The sequence below is a fragment of the Xenopus tropicalis genome, chromosome 3 (genome assembly GCF_000004195.4).
Source record: "Xenopus tropicalis strain Nigerian chromosome 3, UCB_Xtro_10.0, whole genome shotgun sequence".
In the NCBI taxonomy this organism is placed as follows: Eukaryota; Metazoa; Chordata; class Amphibia; order Anura; family Pipidae; genus Xenopus; species Xenopus tropicalis.
In genome coordinates, this window is record NC_030679.2 from 135,227,926 (window position 1) to 135,242,572 (window position 14,647).

At 46.4% G+C, this 14,647-nt stretch overlaps 5 protein-coding genes across 5 annotated transcripts; 2 read left to right on the forward strand and 3 right to left on the reverse strand.

Annotated features, from left to right (window-relative positions):
- Window positions 1-6,093: 6,093 nt before the first annotated feature.
- On the forward strand, window positions 6,094-6,592 carry h3c14 (H3 clustered histone 14; the record flags this gene model as incomplete). The annotated part of the gene is given in 1 exon segment (NM_001016636.3): window positions 6,094-6,592. A coding segment is annotated over 1 exon segment (411 nt). The 5' UTR covers window positions 6,094-6,110.
- A 1,254-nt stretch (window positions 6,593-7,846) lies between these two features.
- On the reverse strand, window positions 7,847-8,317 carry LOC101731908 (histone H2A type 1). Its single transcript, XM_004919413.4, has one exon. The coding sequence runs from the start codon at window positions 8,290-8,292 to the stop codon at window positions 7,900-7,902; it is 393 nt and encodes a 130-aa protein (XP_004919470.1). The 5' UTR covers window positions 8,293-8,317; the 3' UTR covers window positions 7,847-7,899.
- A 216-nt stretch (window positions 8,318-8,533) lies between these two features.
- LOC101731852 (histone H2B 1.1) lies at window positions 8,534-9,037 on the forward strand. Its single transcript, XM_004919412.4, has one exon. It carries the CDS (start codon window positions 8,609-8,611, stop codon window positions 8,987-8,989), a length of 381 nt encoding a protein of 126 aa, XP_004919469.1. The 5' UTR covers window positions 8,534-8,608; the 3' UTR covers window positions 8,990-9,037.
- A 2,867-nt stretch (window positions 9,038-11,904) lies between these two features.
- On the reverse strand, window positions 11,905-12,296 carry h4c3 (H4 clustered histone 3). Its single transcript, XM_002944188.5, has one exon. It carries the CDS (start codon window positions 12,263-12,265, stop codon window positions 11,954-11,956), a length of 312 nt encoding a protein of 103 aa, XP_002944234.1. The 5' UTR covers window positions 12,266-12,296; the 3' UTR covers window positions 11,905-11,953.
- A 1,089-nt stretch (window positions 12,297-13,385) lies between these two features.
- On the reverse strand, window positions 13,386-14,162 carry LOC101734056 (histone H1B-like). The gene has a single exon (XM_004916994.4). It carries the CDS (start codon window positions 14,117-14,119, stop codon window positions 13,433-13,435), a length of 687 nt encoding a protein of 228 aa, XP_004917051.1. The 5' UTR covers window positions 14,120-14,162; the 3' UTR covers window positions 13,386-13,432.
- Between the last annotated feature and the right edge of the window lie 485 nt (window positions 14,163-14,647).

The following is a 14,647-nucleotide window of genomic DNA, read 5'->3' on the forward strand; positions in this document are numbered from 1 at the left end:
AGGAGACATTGGCAGTATTTCTCTGCCTCCTATAAACCTTCCATCTCCTGGTAGTACAGGTACACTCAGTAAGGTCTGATACGATCCTAGCCCACACATGCGTAGAAACTGCAGTACTTTTGTAAGATATGTACTGGGCCGCCAGCTGACTGGTATTTTAAAGGAGACATATTGGATAAATGGGAAAACCCTAACCCTGTAGGCAATTATGAATAATATCCGGTGCTGGTTTCCCTTTGTGCTAAACATTAACCCTATCTGTAACAATGGCCCCTTTATTGGAGCTCCCTATAGATCCTCTCAGGTCCCTGTCTGGGTTTCAAATGAGGGTTGGGCGTGTCCTAACGGTCCCTGCCAGAAGCACAGTAGGAGGGGGAGAGCCAATCACAGCCCTGCAGTCACTCAAGCACAGACAGGCTTCAGTTCCCTATCAGGTCAGCCTAGCTGCTGATTGGTTCCTATCCTACAGTGCAGGGTATGGAGGGCCGCCGCCCCCCCCCCCCCCCCCCGCACATCCAGAGAATTCAGCCAGCAGGAAGTGGAACAAATGGGCGGGGCTAGTGGGGTTTTGGTGGAATTTCTCAATAAATCAGCCTGAAACACTACTTTTTAAGCACAATCCTTCTATATCTAGAGGAGTATAATTCACTGATACATTCTTAATTTTTATATGATATGTCTCCTTTAAAAAACTGGAGCCAGAATGAAAAACTACTAACAATGTAAAATCTTTACTCATTATTATTAATAACCAAACCTTATTCCCACCATGCCCCCTTAGCCCACCACATTATATCATTCCCTGGTATGTTCTTAGCTTCCCCGAACTACCGTATATACTCGAGTATATGCCGATCCGAGTATAAGCAGAGGTACCTAATTTTACCTAAGAAAACTGGAAAAACGTATTGACTCGAGTATAAGCCTAGGGTGGGAAATGCAGCTGCTACTGCTAAGTTTCTATAATCAAATTATTTAATAAAAGGACACTCACAAGTGCTTACATGACCATATCAATAAACACAAGGTATGGGCTGGAAAATTAGGTGCATCCAACATAAGATAACCACATGCAAGGTTGTACAGGTTAATATCTCAATTTAATTGCTACATTTTTTAAAGGAGACATATCCTATAAAAATTAACAATGTACCAGGAAATTATACTCCTCTAGATATAGAAGGATTGTACATTAAAAAGTTGTATTTCTGACTGATTTATTGAGAAATTCCCCCCAAACCCCACTAGCCCCGCCCCCATCTGTTTCACTTCCTGTTGGCTGAATTCTCTGGATGAGCTGGGGAGCCGCAGCCCTCCCTACATTGCACTGTAGGATTGGAACCAATCAGCAGCTAGGCTGACCTGATAGGGAACTGGAGCCTGTCTGTGCTTGTGGGAGTGCAGGGCTGTGATTGGCTCTCTCTCCCTCCTACTGTGATTCTGGAAAGGACCGTTAGGACACACCCACCCTTCATTTCACACTGGAGGGAGAAGTGATAGGATCTATAGGGATTTCCAATAAAGGGGCCATTGTTACAGAGAGTATTAATGTTTAGCCCAAAGCTTGCCTATTTACAGTAGCGTAAAATCCTAGTTCTGCCAAGTGATGTCTGGTGAGAGGTAAGCAGTATGGCGCCTTGTTAGTTTTTCCCCAGGCCAATAACATGCTCATCACTGGCTTCTACGTTCTAAGCAGTTTCATGCCAGGCATGGATTCGCGGCGAATTTCCGCGTTTCGCCATTGGTGGATTGTTTCGCGAAACGGATGAAAAAATTTGCCGCGGAAAAATTCACCGCACGTCCAAAGATTGTCGGCGGCGTCAAAAAAGAATAGTCGCGGGCGTCAAAAGAATAGCCGCGCAACAAAATAATAGCCGCGCAACAAAATAATAGCCGCGGGCGACAAAAGAATAGCCGCGCAACGAAATAAGAGCCGCGGGCGACAAAATAATAGCCGCGGGCGACTAAACAATAGCCACGCGACAAAATAATAGCCGAGGGCGACGAAAGAATAGCCGCGCGACAAAATAATAGCCACGGGTGACGAAACAATAGCCGCGCGACAAAATAATAGCCTCTGGTGACAATTTTTTTTTTGTCACACAACATTTTCAGCGTTTCGCGAATTTTCTGCCATTTTGCGGATCTTTTGAAAGATTCGCGAATTTTTCGGCGAAACGAAACGGAACAGATTCGCTCATCACTAGCCATAAGCAGTACATCATATTGTAACAGGCCCTTTCAACAGGAAATGCACAAAACATGCAATAAGAAAAGAAATATTGTAGTAAGGAACAAGTGCTTACTCTATTGGGCTTACAGATGTCCTATTGGCATATGAGGCAGCTGAGGGGCGAAACCTGAAGGAAGGCAATAAGTGAAAACTGATGCCACACCATCCACATGGCTTATCCAAAGTGTCAATAGCAATTCATGAATTAACAACAGAGTAATATATCCAGACACCTGCGCCGCGCACGGTGGGGGGCACTGCAGGAGTACTTCTCCTACTGGCTGATCCGGCGCCCCCCCCCGTGCATCGCCAGATCGCACACCTAGGAGAAGTACTCCTGCAGTGCCTACTTGACTCGAGTATAAGCCAAGGATTCCTTTTTTTAGCACATTTTTAATGCTGCAAAACTCGGCTTATACTCGAGTATATACGGTACATTGGTTGCTCCCACTAAAATAGACTTTGCGCAGTATATCAGTAAAAACTAGTGATGAGCGAATCTGTCCTGTTTCAATTTGCAAATCTTTTTGTTGTGCGCCAAATTTTTCAGCGCTGAAATTTTGCGCCCATTTGGCAAAATGATCTGCCAATGGCAAAACGCAGAAATTCGCAGCCAATCCATGCCTGGCAAAATATTTCGCTCATCACTAGTAAAAACCTGTTGTTATACTCCTATGCCACCAGATCAAAATGGCTAACCTTCACCCAAATGGTAGGTTGAACCCCTTTATCCCCAACCTGCCCTACCAAAAGGCCTGCAGGAGGCAAGGGTCTTGAGACAAGGCTATTGGGGGTCCCTCTGTCTTCCAAAGACACCCCAAAACTTGCGTGCCCACAGTGGGGCCAGGTTCCAGGGGGACAAGGTCCCTAAAGGCCGCACATCTGGTAGATCCATGCAACACCAAGGAGACTACTGCACTGAATCTAAAAGAAAAAAAAGACATAAAAATAGTGCCAGGGGCAAATGTAAGAAAATAAAATTATATATATATATATATGTGTGTGTAGCCCACTTTAGACGGTGCTGCTACTTTTACCACACATTTAGTTGCATGTGGCGCTACAGGAGCCCTGTGTCCCCGCTTACTTTGGGGGGCAGGTATAATATTGCTGTTACTTGGCGTGCCTCCACCCAGGGTAGGGACAGGTAGAACTGTAACTCCCCTCCCTGGGAAACTCTGTACTGTCCTCCTTGGACAGGGACTCCCTGCAACTCCCAGTACCTTGCCCCCCTTGGGGTAGCTGCTTACCAGGCACTTGAGGATCCACTCTGTGAGGAATAGACCAGGAGACTGGATGTGCTGAATAACCAAACTTGTTTATTGGATGCACACAGGATATCCAGGAGTATAACATGCAGTTCAGGTATTCTCCTCTTACTTCCTCTAGAAGACCCTCTCACTTGGGCTTACCCCCGGTACTCCGGCCAGAAGACCCTCTTTGGGAGCTCCCCCCGGTACTCACGCCAGAAGACCCTCTCTTAGGGTTCTCCCCTGTACTCTGGCCAGGCTGACACCCCCTGAGGCCTCTCCCCGGTACTCACACCAGGATACCCCTTAGGAAACCTCTACTGTGTGGTCCCTTGCTTCCACCTGAGCTGGCCAGTTACCCTGAACTCCGGTGATGAATGCAGGGAGGTCTTAACCTCGCTACCTCCTGGTGGGGCTTCCGTATACCCATTCTAAATATTCTAAATATTAGAAAATATTCTTATTTTGTCTTATTCTTCCCTTATTACTAATGAGTATGGCCTATTACTTTCTAGCCAATCACAGGCTGCTAGGTGTTTTCCGCTGAAACGCGCTGCTGATTTGTAAAATATTCTTTTGCAAAGGGAACTGCACTAATTCATTTCAGGACAGAATACAGAGAACAAAACAATAATCTAAACCATGTTACTGATCTATATACGGATTGCCGCGATACTTTTGGCGGCTCAGGGAAACAGGAGTTGGTTTGATTCTCTCACTTCTTACTGCTAATGAGTAGGGCGGGTCCAGTTTTAGCCAATCACGGGGCGCCGATTGTTTTCCCTTGAAACGAAAAGAAAGGGGCGGGGCTGATTTTGCAGTTCCCTGTCAGGTCTGCTCAGTCTCTATAAGAGAGAAGACGAGCAGCGGAGAACTACATATCTTCCAGTTTTGTGATAAGAGAGAATCATGTCTGGCAGAGGCAAGGGCGGTAAGGGCCTGGGGAAAGGAGGCGCCAAGCGCCACAGGAAGGTGCTGCGGGATAACATCCAGGGGATCACCAAGCCCGCCATCCGCCGCCTGGCACGCAGAGGGGGAGTCAAGCGCATCTCCGGCCTCATTTATGAGGAGACTCGGGGGGTGCTGAAAGTTTTCCTGGAGAACGTTATCCGGGACGCTGTCACCTACACCGAGCACGCCAAGAGGAAGACTGTTACCGCTATGGATGTGGTGTATGCTCTCAAGCGCCAGGGCCGCACTCTCTACGGATTCGGGGGTTAAACCCTCTTATTCCCTCACAGCATCATTTCCCAAAGGCCCTTTTAAGGGCCCCCACTATTTCAGGAAAAGGCTGTGTCTGTATATTATCTGCTCCCTATAAATTGATTAGATACAATGTTACGGGTTGGGAAGGAAAGTAGGTCCGGGCCCACAGTGCGGATCTGAATGGCTGAAGGGATAAATCTCCTGAATAGGTGACTTGGCTGTAATAACTCGAGCTAAAGAGATGGGGCAATATAAATATATATAAATAAACGCTATGTAGGCTGCCAGAGCAAAGGGGTTATTGTATTTTATTGGGCGGTCATATAAAGGCCAGACATTTTGGCGGGCTTTCTGAATAAGCCAATGGCTCCCACAGTGTGGGCTATTAGTCCGCAGATATAATTGGGGGTCTCGGTGACTGACAGGAGGGAAAGGAGAGGATTTGGTTGCGAGTAGAAAGCGCTGATGTTTATTATTGCGGGAATGTAACAATGTGACACAATGGCTGCTCTGAGTTTTAAAGCATCTTCAAAGAAATTTATGTGAAGTAAAAAAAAAAAAAAATTCTACGTCAGGGGAATTAACAACTAGACCCCAAATAAGAAGCTCCTAGACTTCTAACGTGTTTGGAAATAGTTATTCCTGGATCCCTGATTTTGTATTCTATTCTATGGCAGCATCAGGGTTTCCGTTAGCGGATATACCGTCTGACTGCGGGGAGTAACATCTATACACTGTGCCTTTCTGTAGCCATATAAATGAATATAATGGCGGGACCAGTTTGGCGCCTCCGAGCGAGTTCAGAGAACAAAGCAATGTTGCAGCTGCAGGCAGAGCCCCTCCCCCACATGTGGCCATTTGCTGCCTCAGCTTCATTATAACGAGTCTAAACTTCTAGCTGTATACGCCTAGTGAATACAGGTGAGGCAATGGTCTAACGAATTTTGGCGGGCATTTAAAAAAAAAATCTCTTTTTCCTTCCACATTCTCTTCTTCCCTACCCACATAAAATACAATCGGTTTGATTCCCGTTCAAAGCTCTTTGCTGCCCCCATGTGGTTGATATAATTGACCTCGCAGCAGACGCTTCCGGGATTCAGTCAGTCAGCGCATCCGAAGAGAATAAGAAACATATGTTAAATCTTTTTATTTGTAATATGGTCTGATAAAAGTAATGTAAGTAATTGATATAACTAATCGTCATCGTTATTTAAGACATAATATCGGACAGACTTTTGGCGGGCATTTAAAAAAAAAAAAAAAAAAAAAAAAAAAAAATAGACTTGGTCTGAGCAGCCAATAGAAATGTAGACATAATATGGCGTGTTGCATGGAGCCAATCACAGGGAGGCGCTGGCTATAAATAGGATGTTTGGCAGCCCCCAGACACCATAACGTTTTAGTGCTTCTACGTTGTTGCAATGGCCCGTACTAAACAGACCGCCCGCAAATCCACAGGCGGGAAGGCTCCCCGCAAGCAGTTGGCCACCAAGGCAGCCAGGAAGAGCGCCCCGGCCACTGGCGGAGTCAAGAAACCCCATCGTTACCGCCCAGGGACTGTGGCTCTCCGGGAAATCCGCCGCTACCAGAAATCCACTGAGTTGCTGATCCGCAAACTGCCTTTCCAGCGTCTGGTCCGGGAGATCGCCCAGGACTTCAAGACCGATCTGAGGTTCCAGAGCTCAGCCGTTATGGCTCTGCAGGAGGCCAGCGAGGCTTATCTGGTGGGGCTCTTTGAGGACACCAACCTGTGCGCCATCCACGCCAAGAGGGTCACCATCATGCCCAAGGATATCCAGCTGGCCCGCAGGATCCGAGGGGAGAGGGCTTAGATCCGAGGGGGTTTTATTCACTGGGCACAAAGGCTCTTTTCAGAGCCACCGACACTTTCTGGGAATGAGCTTTTCACTTCTATTTCGGCTTTTGTTACAAAGCGATACATTGATAGACTGGAACCAGCAGAATTACATATTTATATTTTACTGGGCCTATTACATCGCACTTGCGTTAATTGTAATGTTTTCTACATTGCTGTAGGGCGGGGATCCCCAACCACTTTTACGTGTGAGCCACATTCAAAGATTTGGGGAGCAACACAAGCATGCAAGTTCGTTGGGGTGCAAAATATGGGCTGTAATTAGCTATAGGTAGCCTCTATCTGAGCTAATGCCATAAGGAAGGCTTTGTTTGGTACTAATCATTGTTTTGATCCAAATAAAATTACATTTAAAGGAGACATATCCTATAAAAATGATGAATGTACCAGGGAATTATACTCCTCTAGATATAGAAGGATTGTGCTTAAAGTTGTGTTTCTGACTGATTTATTGAGAAATTCCCCCCAAACCCCACTAGCCCCGCCCATCTGTTCCACTTCCTGCTGGCTGAATTCTCTGGATGAGCTGGGGAGCCGGCGGCCCTCCGTACCCTGCACTGTAGGATAGGAACCAATCAGCAGCTAGGCTGACCTGATAGGGAACTGAAGCCTGTCTGTGCTTGTGTGAGTGCAAGGCTGTGATTGGCTCTCCCCCTCCTACTGTGCTTCTGGCAGAGACCGTTAGGACACGCCCACTCTCCATTTCACACTGGACAGAGAAGTGAGAGGATCTATAGGGAGCTCCAATAAAGGGGCCATTTTTACAGAGAGGATTAATTTTTAGCCCAAAGGGAAACCAGCACCGGATATTATTCATAATTGCCTACAAAATTAGCCATTTTTCCCATTTATCCAATATGTCTCCTTTAAGCCACGAACTCAAATGCCACTGGGAGCAGCATCCAAGAGGTTGGTGAGGAGTCCCTGGTTGGGGATCACTGCTGTAGGGTATAAAGATTGCCTATTTCTTGGTACCGGCTTGTCTCTTTTAACCTATTCTATGCCGACTAGAAACCGAATATCAGTCTTGGGTCTGAAAGGGTGTTTGGCCAGAAAAAGCCCAAAAACCACCTATTTGAACTGTAATGTGTTGTATGTACTTTGTTTTAACCAGTTGCTCTTCTTGCGAGATGTACTGTATGTAATGAGGTAATGGGATCCCTGTACAGCAAGATTATATATCACTAGAGCACAGCATTAAATATTATTAATGGATTCATATAGTTAATTGGAACCCCCCAAACTACCATCAGTTTATACAGCGCTGTTTAGACAGAGTGGGGGGCTCTGAAAAGAGCCTTTGGGTTGGGGTCAGGGCACTCTCATTCCTGGGCTCACTTGCTCTTGGCCGCTTTGGTGCTCTCGGTTTTCTTAGGGAGCAGCACGGACTGGATGTTGGGCAGGACACCGCCCTGAGCGATAGTCACCCCTCCGAGCAGTTTGTTCAGCTCCTCATCGTTGCGCACAGCGAGCTGCAGGTGCCTGGGGATGATACGGGTCTTCTTGTTATCCCGGGCAGCGTTCCCGGCCAACTCCAGGATCTCAGCGGTCAGATACTCCAGCACTGCGGCAAGATAGACTGGAGCTCCGGCTCCCACCCGCTCAGCATAATTGCCTTTCCTCAGCAGCCGGTGAACACGGCCGACTGGGAACTGCAGCCCAGCCCGAGATGAGCGAGTCTTGGCCTTTGCCCGGGTCTTCCCGCCTTGTTTGCCTCTTCCTGACATGATTCTTGCTTCGTGTTACACAAAATAACTCGATACAATGTAACGTGCACTTTTGCTTTTATGGGCATCTGTGGGAGTGCTTCTCTTCTCTGATTGGTTAGGCTGAATTGCAGCCAATGAAACACAAGCTTTAGGAGTCACCAATCGTATGAATGTAACGGGGAGAGATGAGGCGGTTACACGTCATGCAGTAGAACCAGCCAATAGAAATCAGTGTCACTCTCCAGCCATAGTTACACGGGCAGGGTATATAAGAAGCTGCAGCAGGAGGAGGCTTTATAGTTTGTTTGCAGACTGACCGTGTATCTGAGGGAAAATGCCCGAACCCGCCAAATCCGCCCCAGCGCCAAAGAAAGGCTCTAAGAAAGCGGTGAGTAAAACGCAGAAGAAAGATGGGAAGAAGCGCAGGAAGAGCAGGAAGGAGAGTTACGCCATCTACGTGTACAAAGTGCTGAAGCAGGTGCACCCTGATACCGGCATCTCTTCCAAGGCCATGAGCATCATGAACTCCTTTGTTAACGATGTGTTCGAGCGCATCGCAGGGGAAGCCTCCCGCCTGGCTCATTACAACAAGCGCTCCACCATCACCTCCCGGGAGATCCAGACCGCGGTCCGCCTGCTGCTGCCTGGGGAGCTGGCCAAGCACGCTGTGTCCGAGGGGACAAAGGCTGTGACTAAATACACCAGCGCCAAGTAATCCCCATTCCCTGCCCCGCAACAACACAAAGGCTCTTTTCAGAGCCCCCACCTCCTCTGTACAAGGGCTGCACAGACTCACAACTATCCTGCTGTACATTTCTATTGCTTCCAGTTAAATTGACTTGGGATTTCTATTAAATAATCATATTTTATTTATATGGATTATGATTGCCTAATTGAGCTGAATAGAAACTTCAAGGAGACATATCCTATAAAAATGATGAATGTACCAGGGAATTATACTCCTCTAGATATAGAAGGATTGTGCTTAAAGTTGTGTTTCTGACTGATTTAATGAGAAATTCCCACCAAACCCCACTAGCCCCGCCCATCTGTTCCACTTCCTGCTGGCTGAATTCTCTGGATGAGCTGGGGAGCCGGCGGCCCTCCGTACCCTGCACTGTAGGATAGGAACCAATCAGCAGCTAGGCTGACCTGATAGGGAACTGCAGCCTGTCTGTGCTTGTGTGAGTGCAGGGCTGTGATTGGCTCTCCCCCTCCTACTGTGCTTCTGGCAGGGACCGTTAGGACACGCCCACTCTCCATTTCACACTGGATGGAGAAGTGAGAGGATCTATAGGGAGCTCCAATAAAGGGGCCATTTTTACAGAGAGGATTAATTTTTAGCCCAAAGGGAAACCAGCACCGGATATTATTCATAATTGCCTACAAAATTAGCCATTTTTCCCATTTATCCAATATGTCTCCTTTAAAATAATGAAAACATGACTATTTTACTCACAATAATTATGATGGATCGCCCAATTTACCGGTATATATTATATTCCCATACGTTGGGATCACTTCCAAATACTTAGCGCACAATCCTCTCTCACAGATAAATAGCGCAGCTAGAAGTTTAGACTCGTTATAATGAAGCTGATGGTCTCGCCATTATATTCATTTATATGGCTACAGAAAGGCACAGTGCATAGATGTTACTCACAGCAGAGTCGTGAAACCCGCTAGTAGAATCCCAAATACAGACAACGTTACACTCGGCTGATTCATTACAAAAGTTGTATCAAAGTAGCTATAAAGCCTTTCTGTCCCATTCTATTTCATTGTAACGATTATGTGTCACATTGTAACATCGCAGCACTTATAACCGTCACACGTTTCGACTCGAACAAAATCCTTTCCTTTCTCTCCTGTCAGTCACCGGGACCCTCCGACCCCTTCCCCTCTGTGCTCCACCCCCTGCTGCTAAATTAAACTTTAACAGCGCAAAATATTTATCAGTAATTTCTATAACTACACAATCCCCAAAGTGCAGGGATATATCCCCATTTTTTTCAGTTCCCCAATTGCTCTTCTATGATTGGCTGAACGATTTTTGAAATTCAAAAAGCCCGCCAAAATTGGGTCCATTTTATATGGTTTCACCCTAGAACAGTCACTGACAGCCTGTACAGTATTTGTACCGATCAGGTTACTCTGTACTGTTCTATTATCATAAATTTTAGAAACTCACAAAGCAGCCATTGTGTCACATTGTTACATTCCCGCAATGATATTTGCCTATTTGTGTCTGTTAGTTACCCCTCCCATATAGATTGTAAGCTCTACGGGGCAGGGACCTCCTTCCTCTTGTGTCTTTGACTCTTAACTTATTGCAACTGTAACTGTATTTATTTGTATTTATTGTTATACTTTGTATTTATCTATTATCTTAATAACCCCCTGTTTGTATTAATGTATTCTACTGTACAGCGCTGCGTACATAAGTAGCACTTTATAAATAAAGATATACATACATACATACATAACCCCCCCCCCCGCTAAATTACACTTTAACAGCACTAAATATTTATCAGTAATTTCTATAACTAATAATCCCCTAAGAGCAGAGATAAATAATCATTTTTTCCAGTTCCTTAAAGGAGACATATCCTATAAAAATGATGAATGTACCAGGGAATTATACTCCTCTAGATATAGAAGGATTGTGCTTAAAGTTGTGTTTCTGACTGATTTAATGAGAAATTCCCACCAAACCCCACTAGCCCCGCCCATCTGTTCCACTTCCTGCTGGCTGAATTCTCTGGATGAGCTGGGGAGCCGGCGGCCCTCCGTACCCTGCACTGTAGGATAGGAACCAATCAGCAGCTAGGCTGACCTGATAGAGAACTGCAGCCTGTCTGTGCTTGTGTGAGTGCAGGGCTGTGATTGGCTCTCCCCCTCCTACTGTGCTTCTGGCAGGGACCGTTAGGACACGCCCACTCTCCATTTCACACTGGACGGAGAAGTGAGAGGATCTATAGGGAGCTCCAATAAAGGGGCCATTTTTACAGAGAGGATTAATTTTTAGCCCAAAGGGAAACCAGCACCGGATATTATTCATAATTGCCTACAAAATTAGCCATTTTTCCCATTTATCCAATATGTCTCCTTTAATTGCTCTTCTATGATTGGCTGAACAATTCTTGAGATAGAAATTCAAAAAGCCCGCCAAACTTGGGTCCGTTTTATATGGATGACAGGCACTGACAGCCTTTACAATATTCCTACTGACTATTCTATTTCCAAACATTTTAGAAACTCACAAAGCAGCCATTGAGTCACCGAGACCCCCAATTATATCTGCCGACTAATAGCCCATACTGTGGGAGCCATTGGCTTATTCAAAAAGCCCGCCAAAATGTCTGGACGTTATATGACCGCCCAATAAAATACAATAACCCCTTTGCTCTGGCAGCCTACATAGCGTTTATTTATATATATTTATATTGCCCCATCTCTTTAGCTCGAGTTATTACAGCCAAGTCACCTATTCAGGAGATTTATCCCTTCAGCCATTCAGATCCGCACTGTGGGCCCGGACCTACTTTCCCTCCCAACCCGTAACATTGTATATTATCAATTTATAGGGAGCAGATAATATACAATCACAGCCTTTTCCTGAAATAGTGGGGGCCCTTAAAAGGGCCTTTGGGAAATGATGTTGAGGGAATAAGAGGATTTAACCCCCGAATCCGTAGAGAGTGCGGCCCTGGCGCTTGAGAGCATACACCACATCCATAGCGGTAACAGTCTTCCTCTTGGCGTGCTCGGTGTAGGTGACAGCGTCCCGGATAACGTTCTCCAGGAAAACTTTCAGCACCCCCCGAGTCTCCTCATAAATGAGGCCGGAGATGCGCTTGACTCCCCCTCTGCGTGCCAGGCGGCGGATGGCGGGCTTGGTGATCCCCTGGATGTTATCCCGCAGCACCTTCCTGTGGCGCTTGGCGCCTCCTTTCCCCAGGCCCTTACCGCCCTTGCCTCTGCCAGACATGTTCAATCTTCAAAAGCTTTTCAGAATGATTCCGCTCTGTCCGCACAACCTCATGTATAAAGAGACTGAGCAGACCTGATAGGGAACTGCACTGACTCTCACCCCTCCCTTTTCTTTACTGTTCAGTGTAAAACATTTGGCAACTTCTGATTGGCTAAACCATGAAGCGCCCATACTCATTAGCAACAAGGAGTGTAACAAACTGCTGCTTATAATAAAGAGCCGCCAAAACTATGGCAGCGATATGTTTATAGAGCAGTAAAATGATTATTCCTATATCCTCAGCATTCTGCCCTGAGATTCATTAGTGCATTTCTCTCTGCTGGAATAGTTGTATGTAACTGCAGAACAATACATTTATAGAACAGGGGTAATTAAAATAATAAATACAAAGTACAATTACATTATATATAAGGATTAAACCCTGTGGAATTTAGAATCTAAGTGGAAGGGTAATTTCCAGACACAGATATATTAAGGATACTAAGTGCTGCAGGTTACAGTGGGTGACACAATATAAGCGTTACTCCGGGTTATTTCAACCTCTTACTGGAAAAAAATATGTTTACAAAATCAGTTTGTTGTTAATGTCACTTACACGCCCTCTAATGCTGCTGCAACTCTCTGAGCCTCTCAGCTGAGCTGTTTGTTACTCTGCCTTGTCTTTCCCCTATTTGTTACTTTTCTAATGAGTTGGAGCTTTGAGCTGACAAAGTAGCACTTACATTGTTACACTGGGACATTCGCTCCGTTACACACATTGCTGGATACAACTCGCAACAATGTCACTTTCCTACTGTTGCATTTACGTTACAGGGAACAGGGGCTAAATTCCTATCTGAGAATTTCTATCTTGGACAGAACCAGTGGGAGGGGGAGGGGGAGGAATGGTTTGGGCAGGTTTAAGTGACGGAGAGCAGTCCGGCAGCACTAAAGGGAGGGGAACACAAAACTATTTGTGTGTTTGGGAAACTTTGCAGTTATTTACTGGCCAGGGATATTAGTTGGCGATAACTGAACGAATGTTGGGCCGGTGCGAGGTTAATAGTTTTTATTGCTTATTAAAAGCCATGGTAGAAGCAGGAGACCCCACTATATTACAAGCCCTTTCAGGGGGATGTGGTGGCTCTTAAAAGAGCCTTTGGGGCAGTTGGCCAGTGAGCCAGCTTATTTCTTCTTAGGGGCGGCTTTCTTTGCTTTAGCCACTTTGGGTTTGGCTGCTTTGGCCTTTGCGGGGCTTTTGGCAGCTTTGGGCTTCACGCTCTTTTTTGCGGGGCTCTTGGCCACTTTCTTGGCTTTGGCAGCTTTAGGCTTTATGGGGCTCTTCGCTGCCTTTGCTGCTTTCTTCGCCACCTTCTTTGGGCTCTTGGCGGCCTTTGCTGCTTTCTTCACCACCTTCTTTGGGCTCTTGGCGGCTGCGGACACCTTCTTGGGCTTCTTCGGGGACTTGGCTGCCTTCTTTGCTGCCGGTTTCTTGGCTTTGGCTGCTGCCGGTGCCGCCTTCTCCTTACTCTGCAGCTGCTTCTTGTTGAGCTTGAAGGACCCGGAGGCTCCGCTCCCTTTCACTTGGACAAGGGTCTCCTTACTGACCAAGCCCTTGAGAGCCAGCTTGAGGCGGCTGTTATTCTTCTCCACATCGTAACCTCCTGCAGCCAGAGCCTTCTTCAGAGCTGCCAGGGACACCCCGCTGCGCTCCTTGGAAGCGGATACGGCTTTGACTATCAGTTCGGACACACTGGGCCCAGATGGCTTCTTGGATTTAGTGGCCCCCGCTGCTTTCTTGCTCTGTTTCTTCTTCTTGGCTGCGGGTTCAGCCGGGGGAGGAGCAGGCGCCGTCTCAGCTGCTTCAGCCATTGCAAATCTTCTATCGTTCTTTTCAGAAAATAGAAATATCCCAGCCGCGCTTTTCTGTTCTCCTTTTATAGAATCTACTCTGTCTGCTGATTGGCTCAGTTGCATTGTGATACCGCTTTCTAACTGGACAGAATTTAGCCACGCCCATCCTTAACTTTCCGTGTTCAGCATTAGGGAGCTTTTATTCTGTGTTTCCAGCTTCTCAAAAAGCAAAGTTATTAATAATATCTACTTCCATAAATATCCCGGGGATTATACAGTCACTTGCAGGGTAAATGTCCCTGTCTCTGACAGCGATTTTCTGCATGTTGGTTACACGGATTGTCCCCAAACAGCCCCTGATATCTCAGGCGCACTCCTGTCAGTCTGGGTGAGGTTTTTATAAAACATTATTTTCCTTGTTCATTGGGATCTATTTCCTCCATCTCTTATCCCTGAGAGAGAGAGGGGTATGGGGAGGGATATCAGGGGGACAGTGAGGGGTTTGGAGGCTACAGAAGAAATCCGTGGGGGTTGCACTGGCAGAGA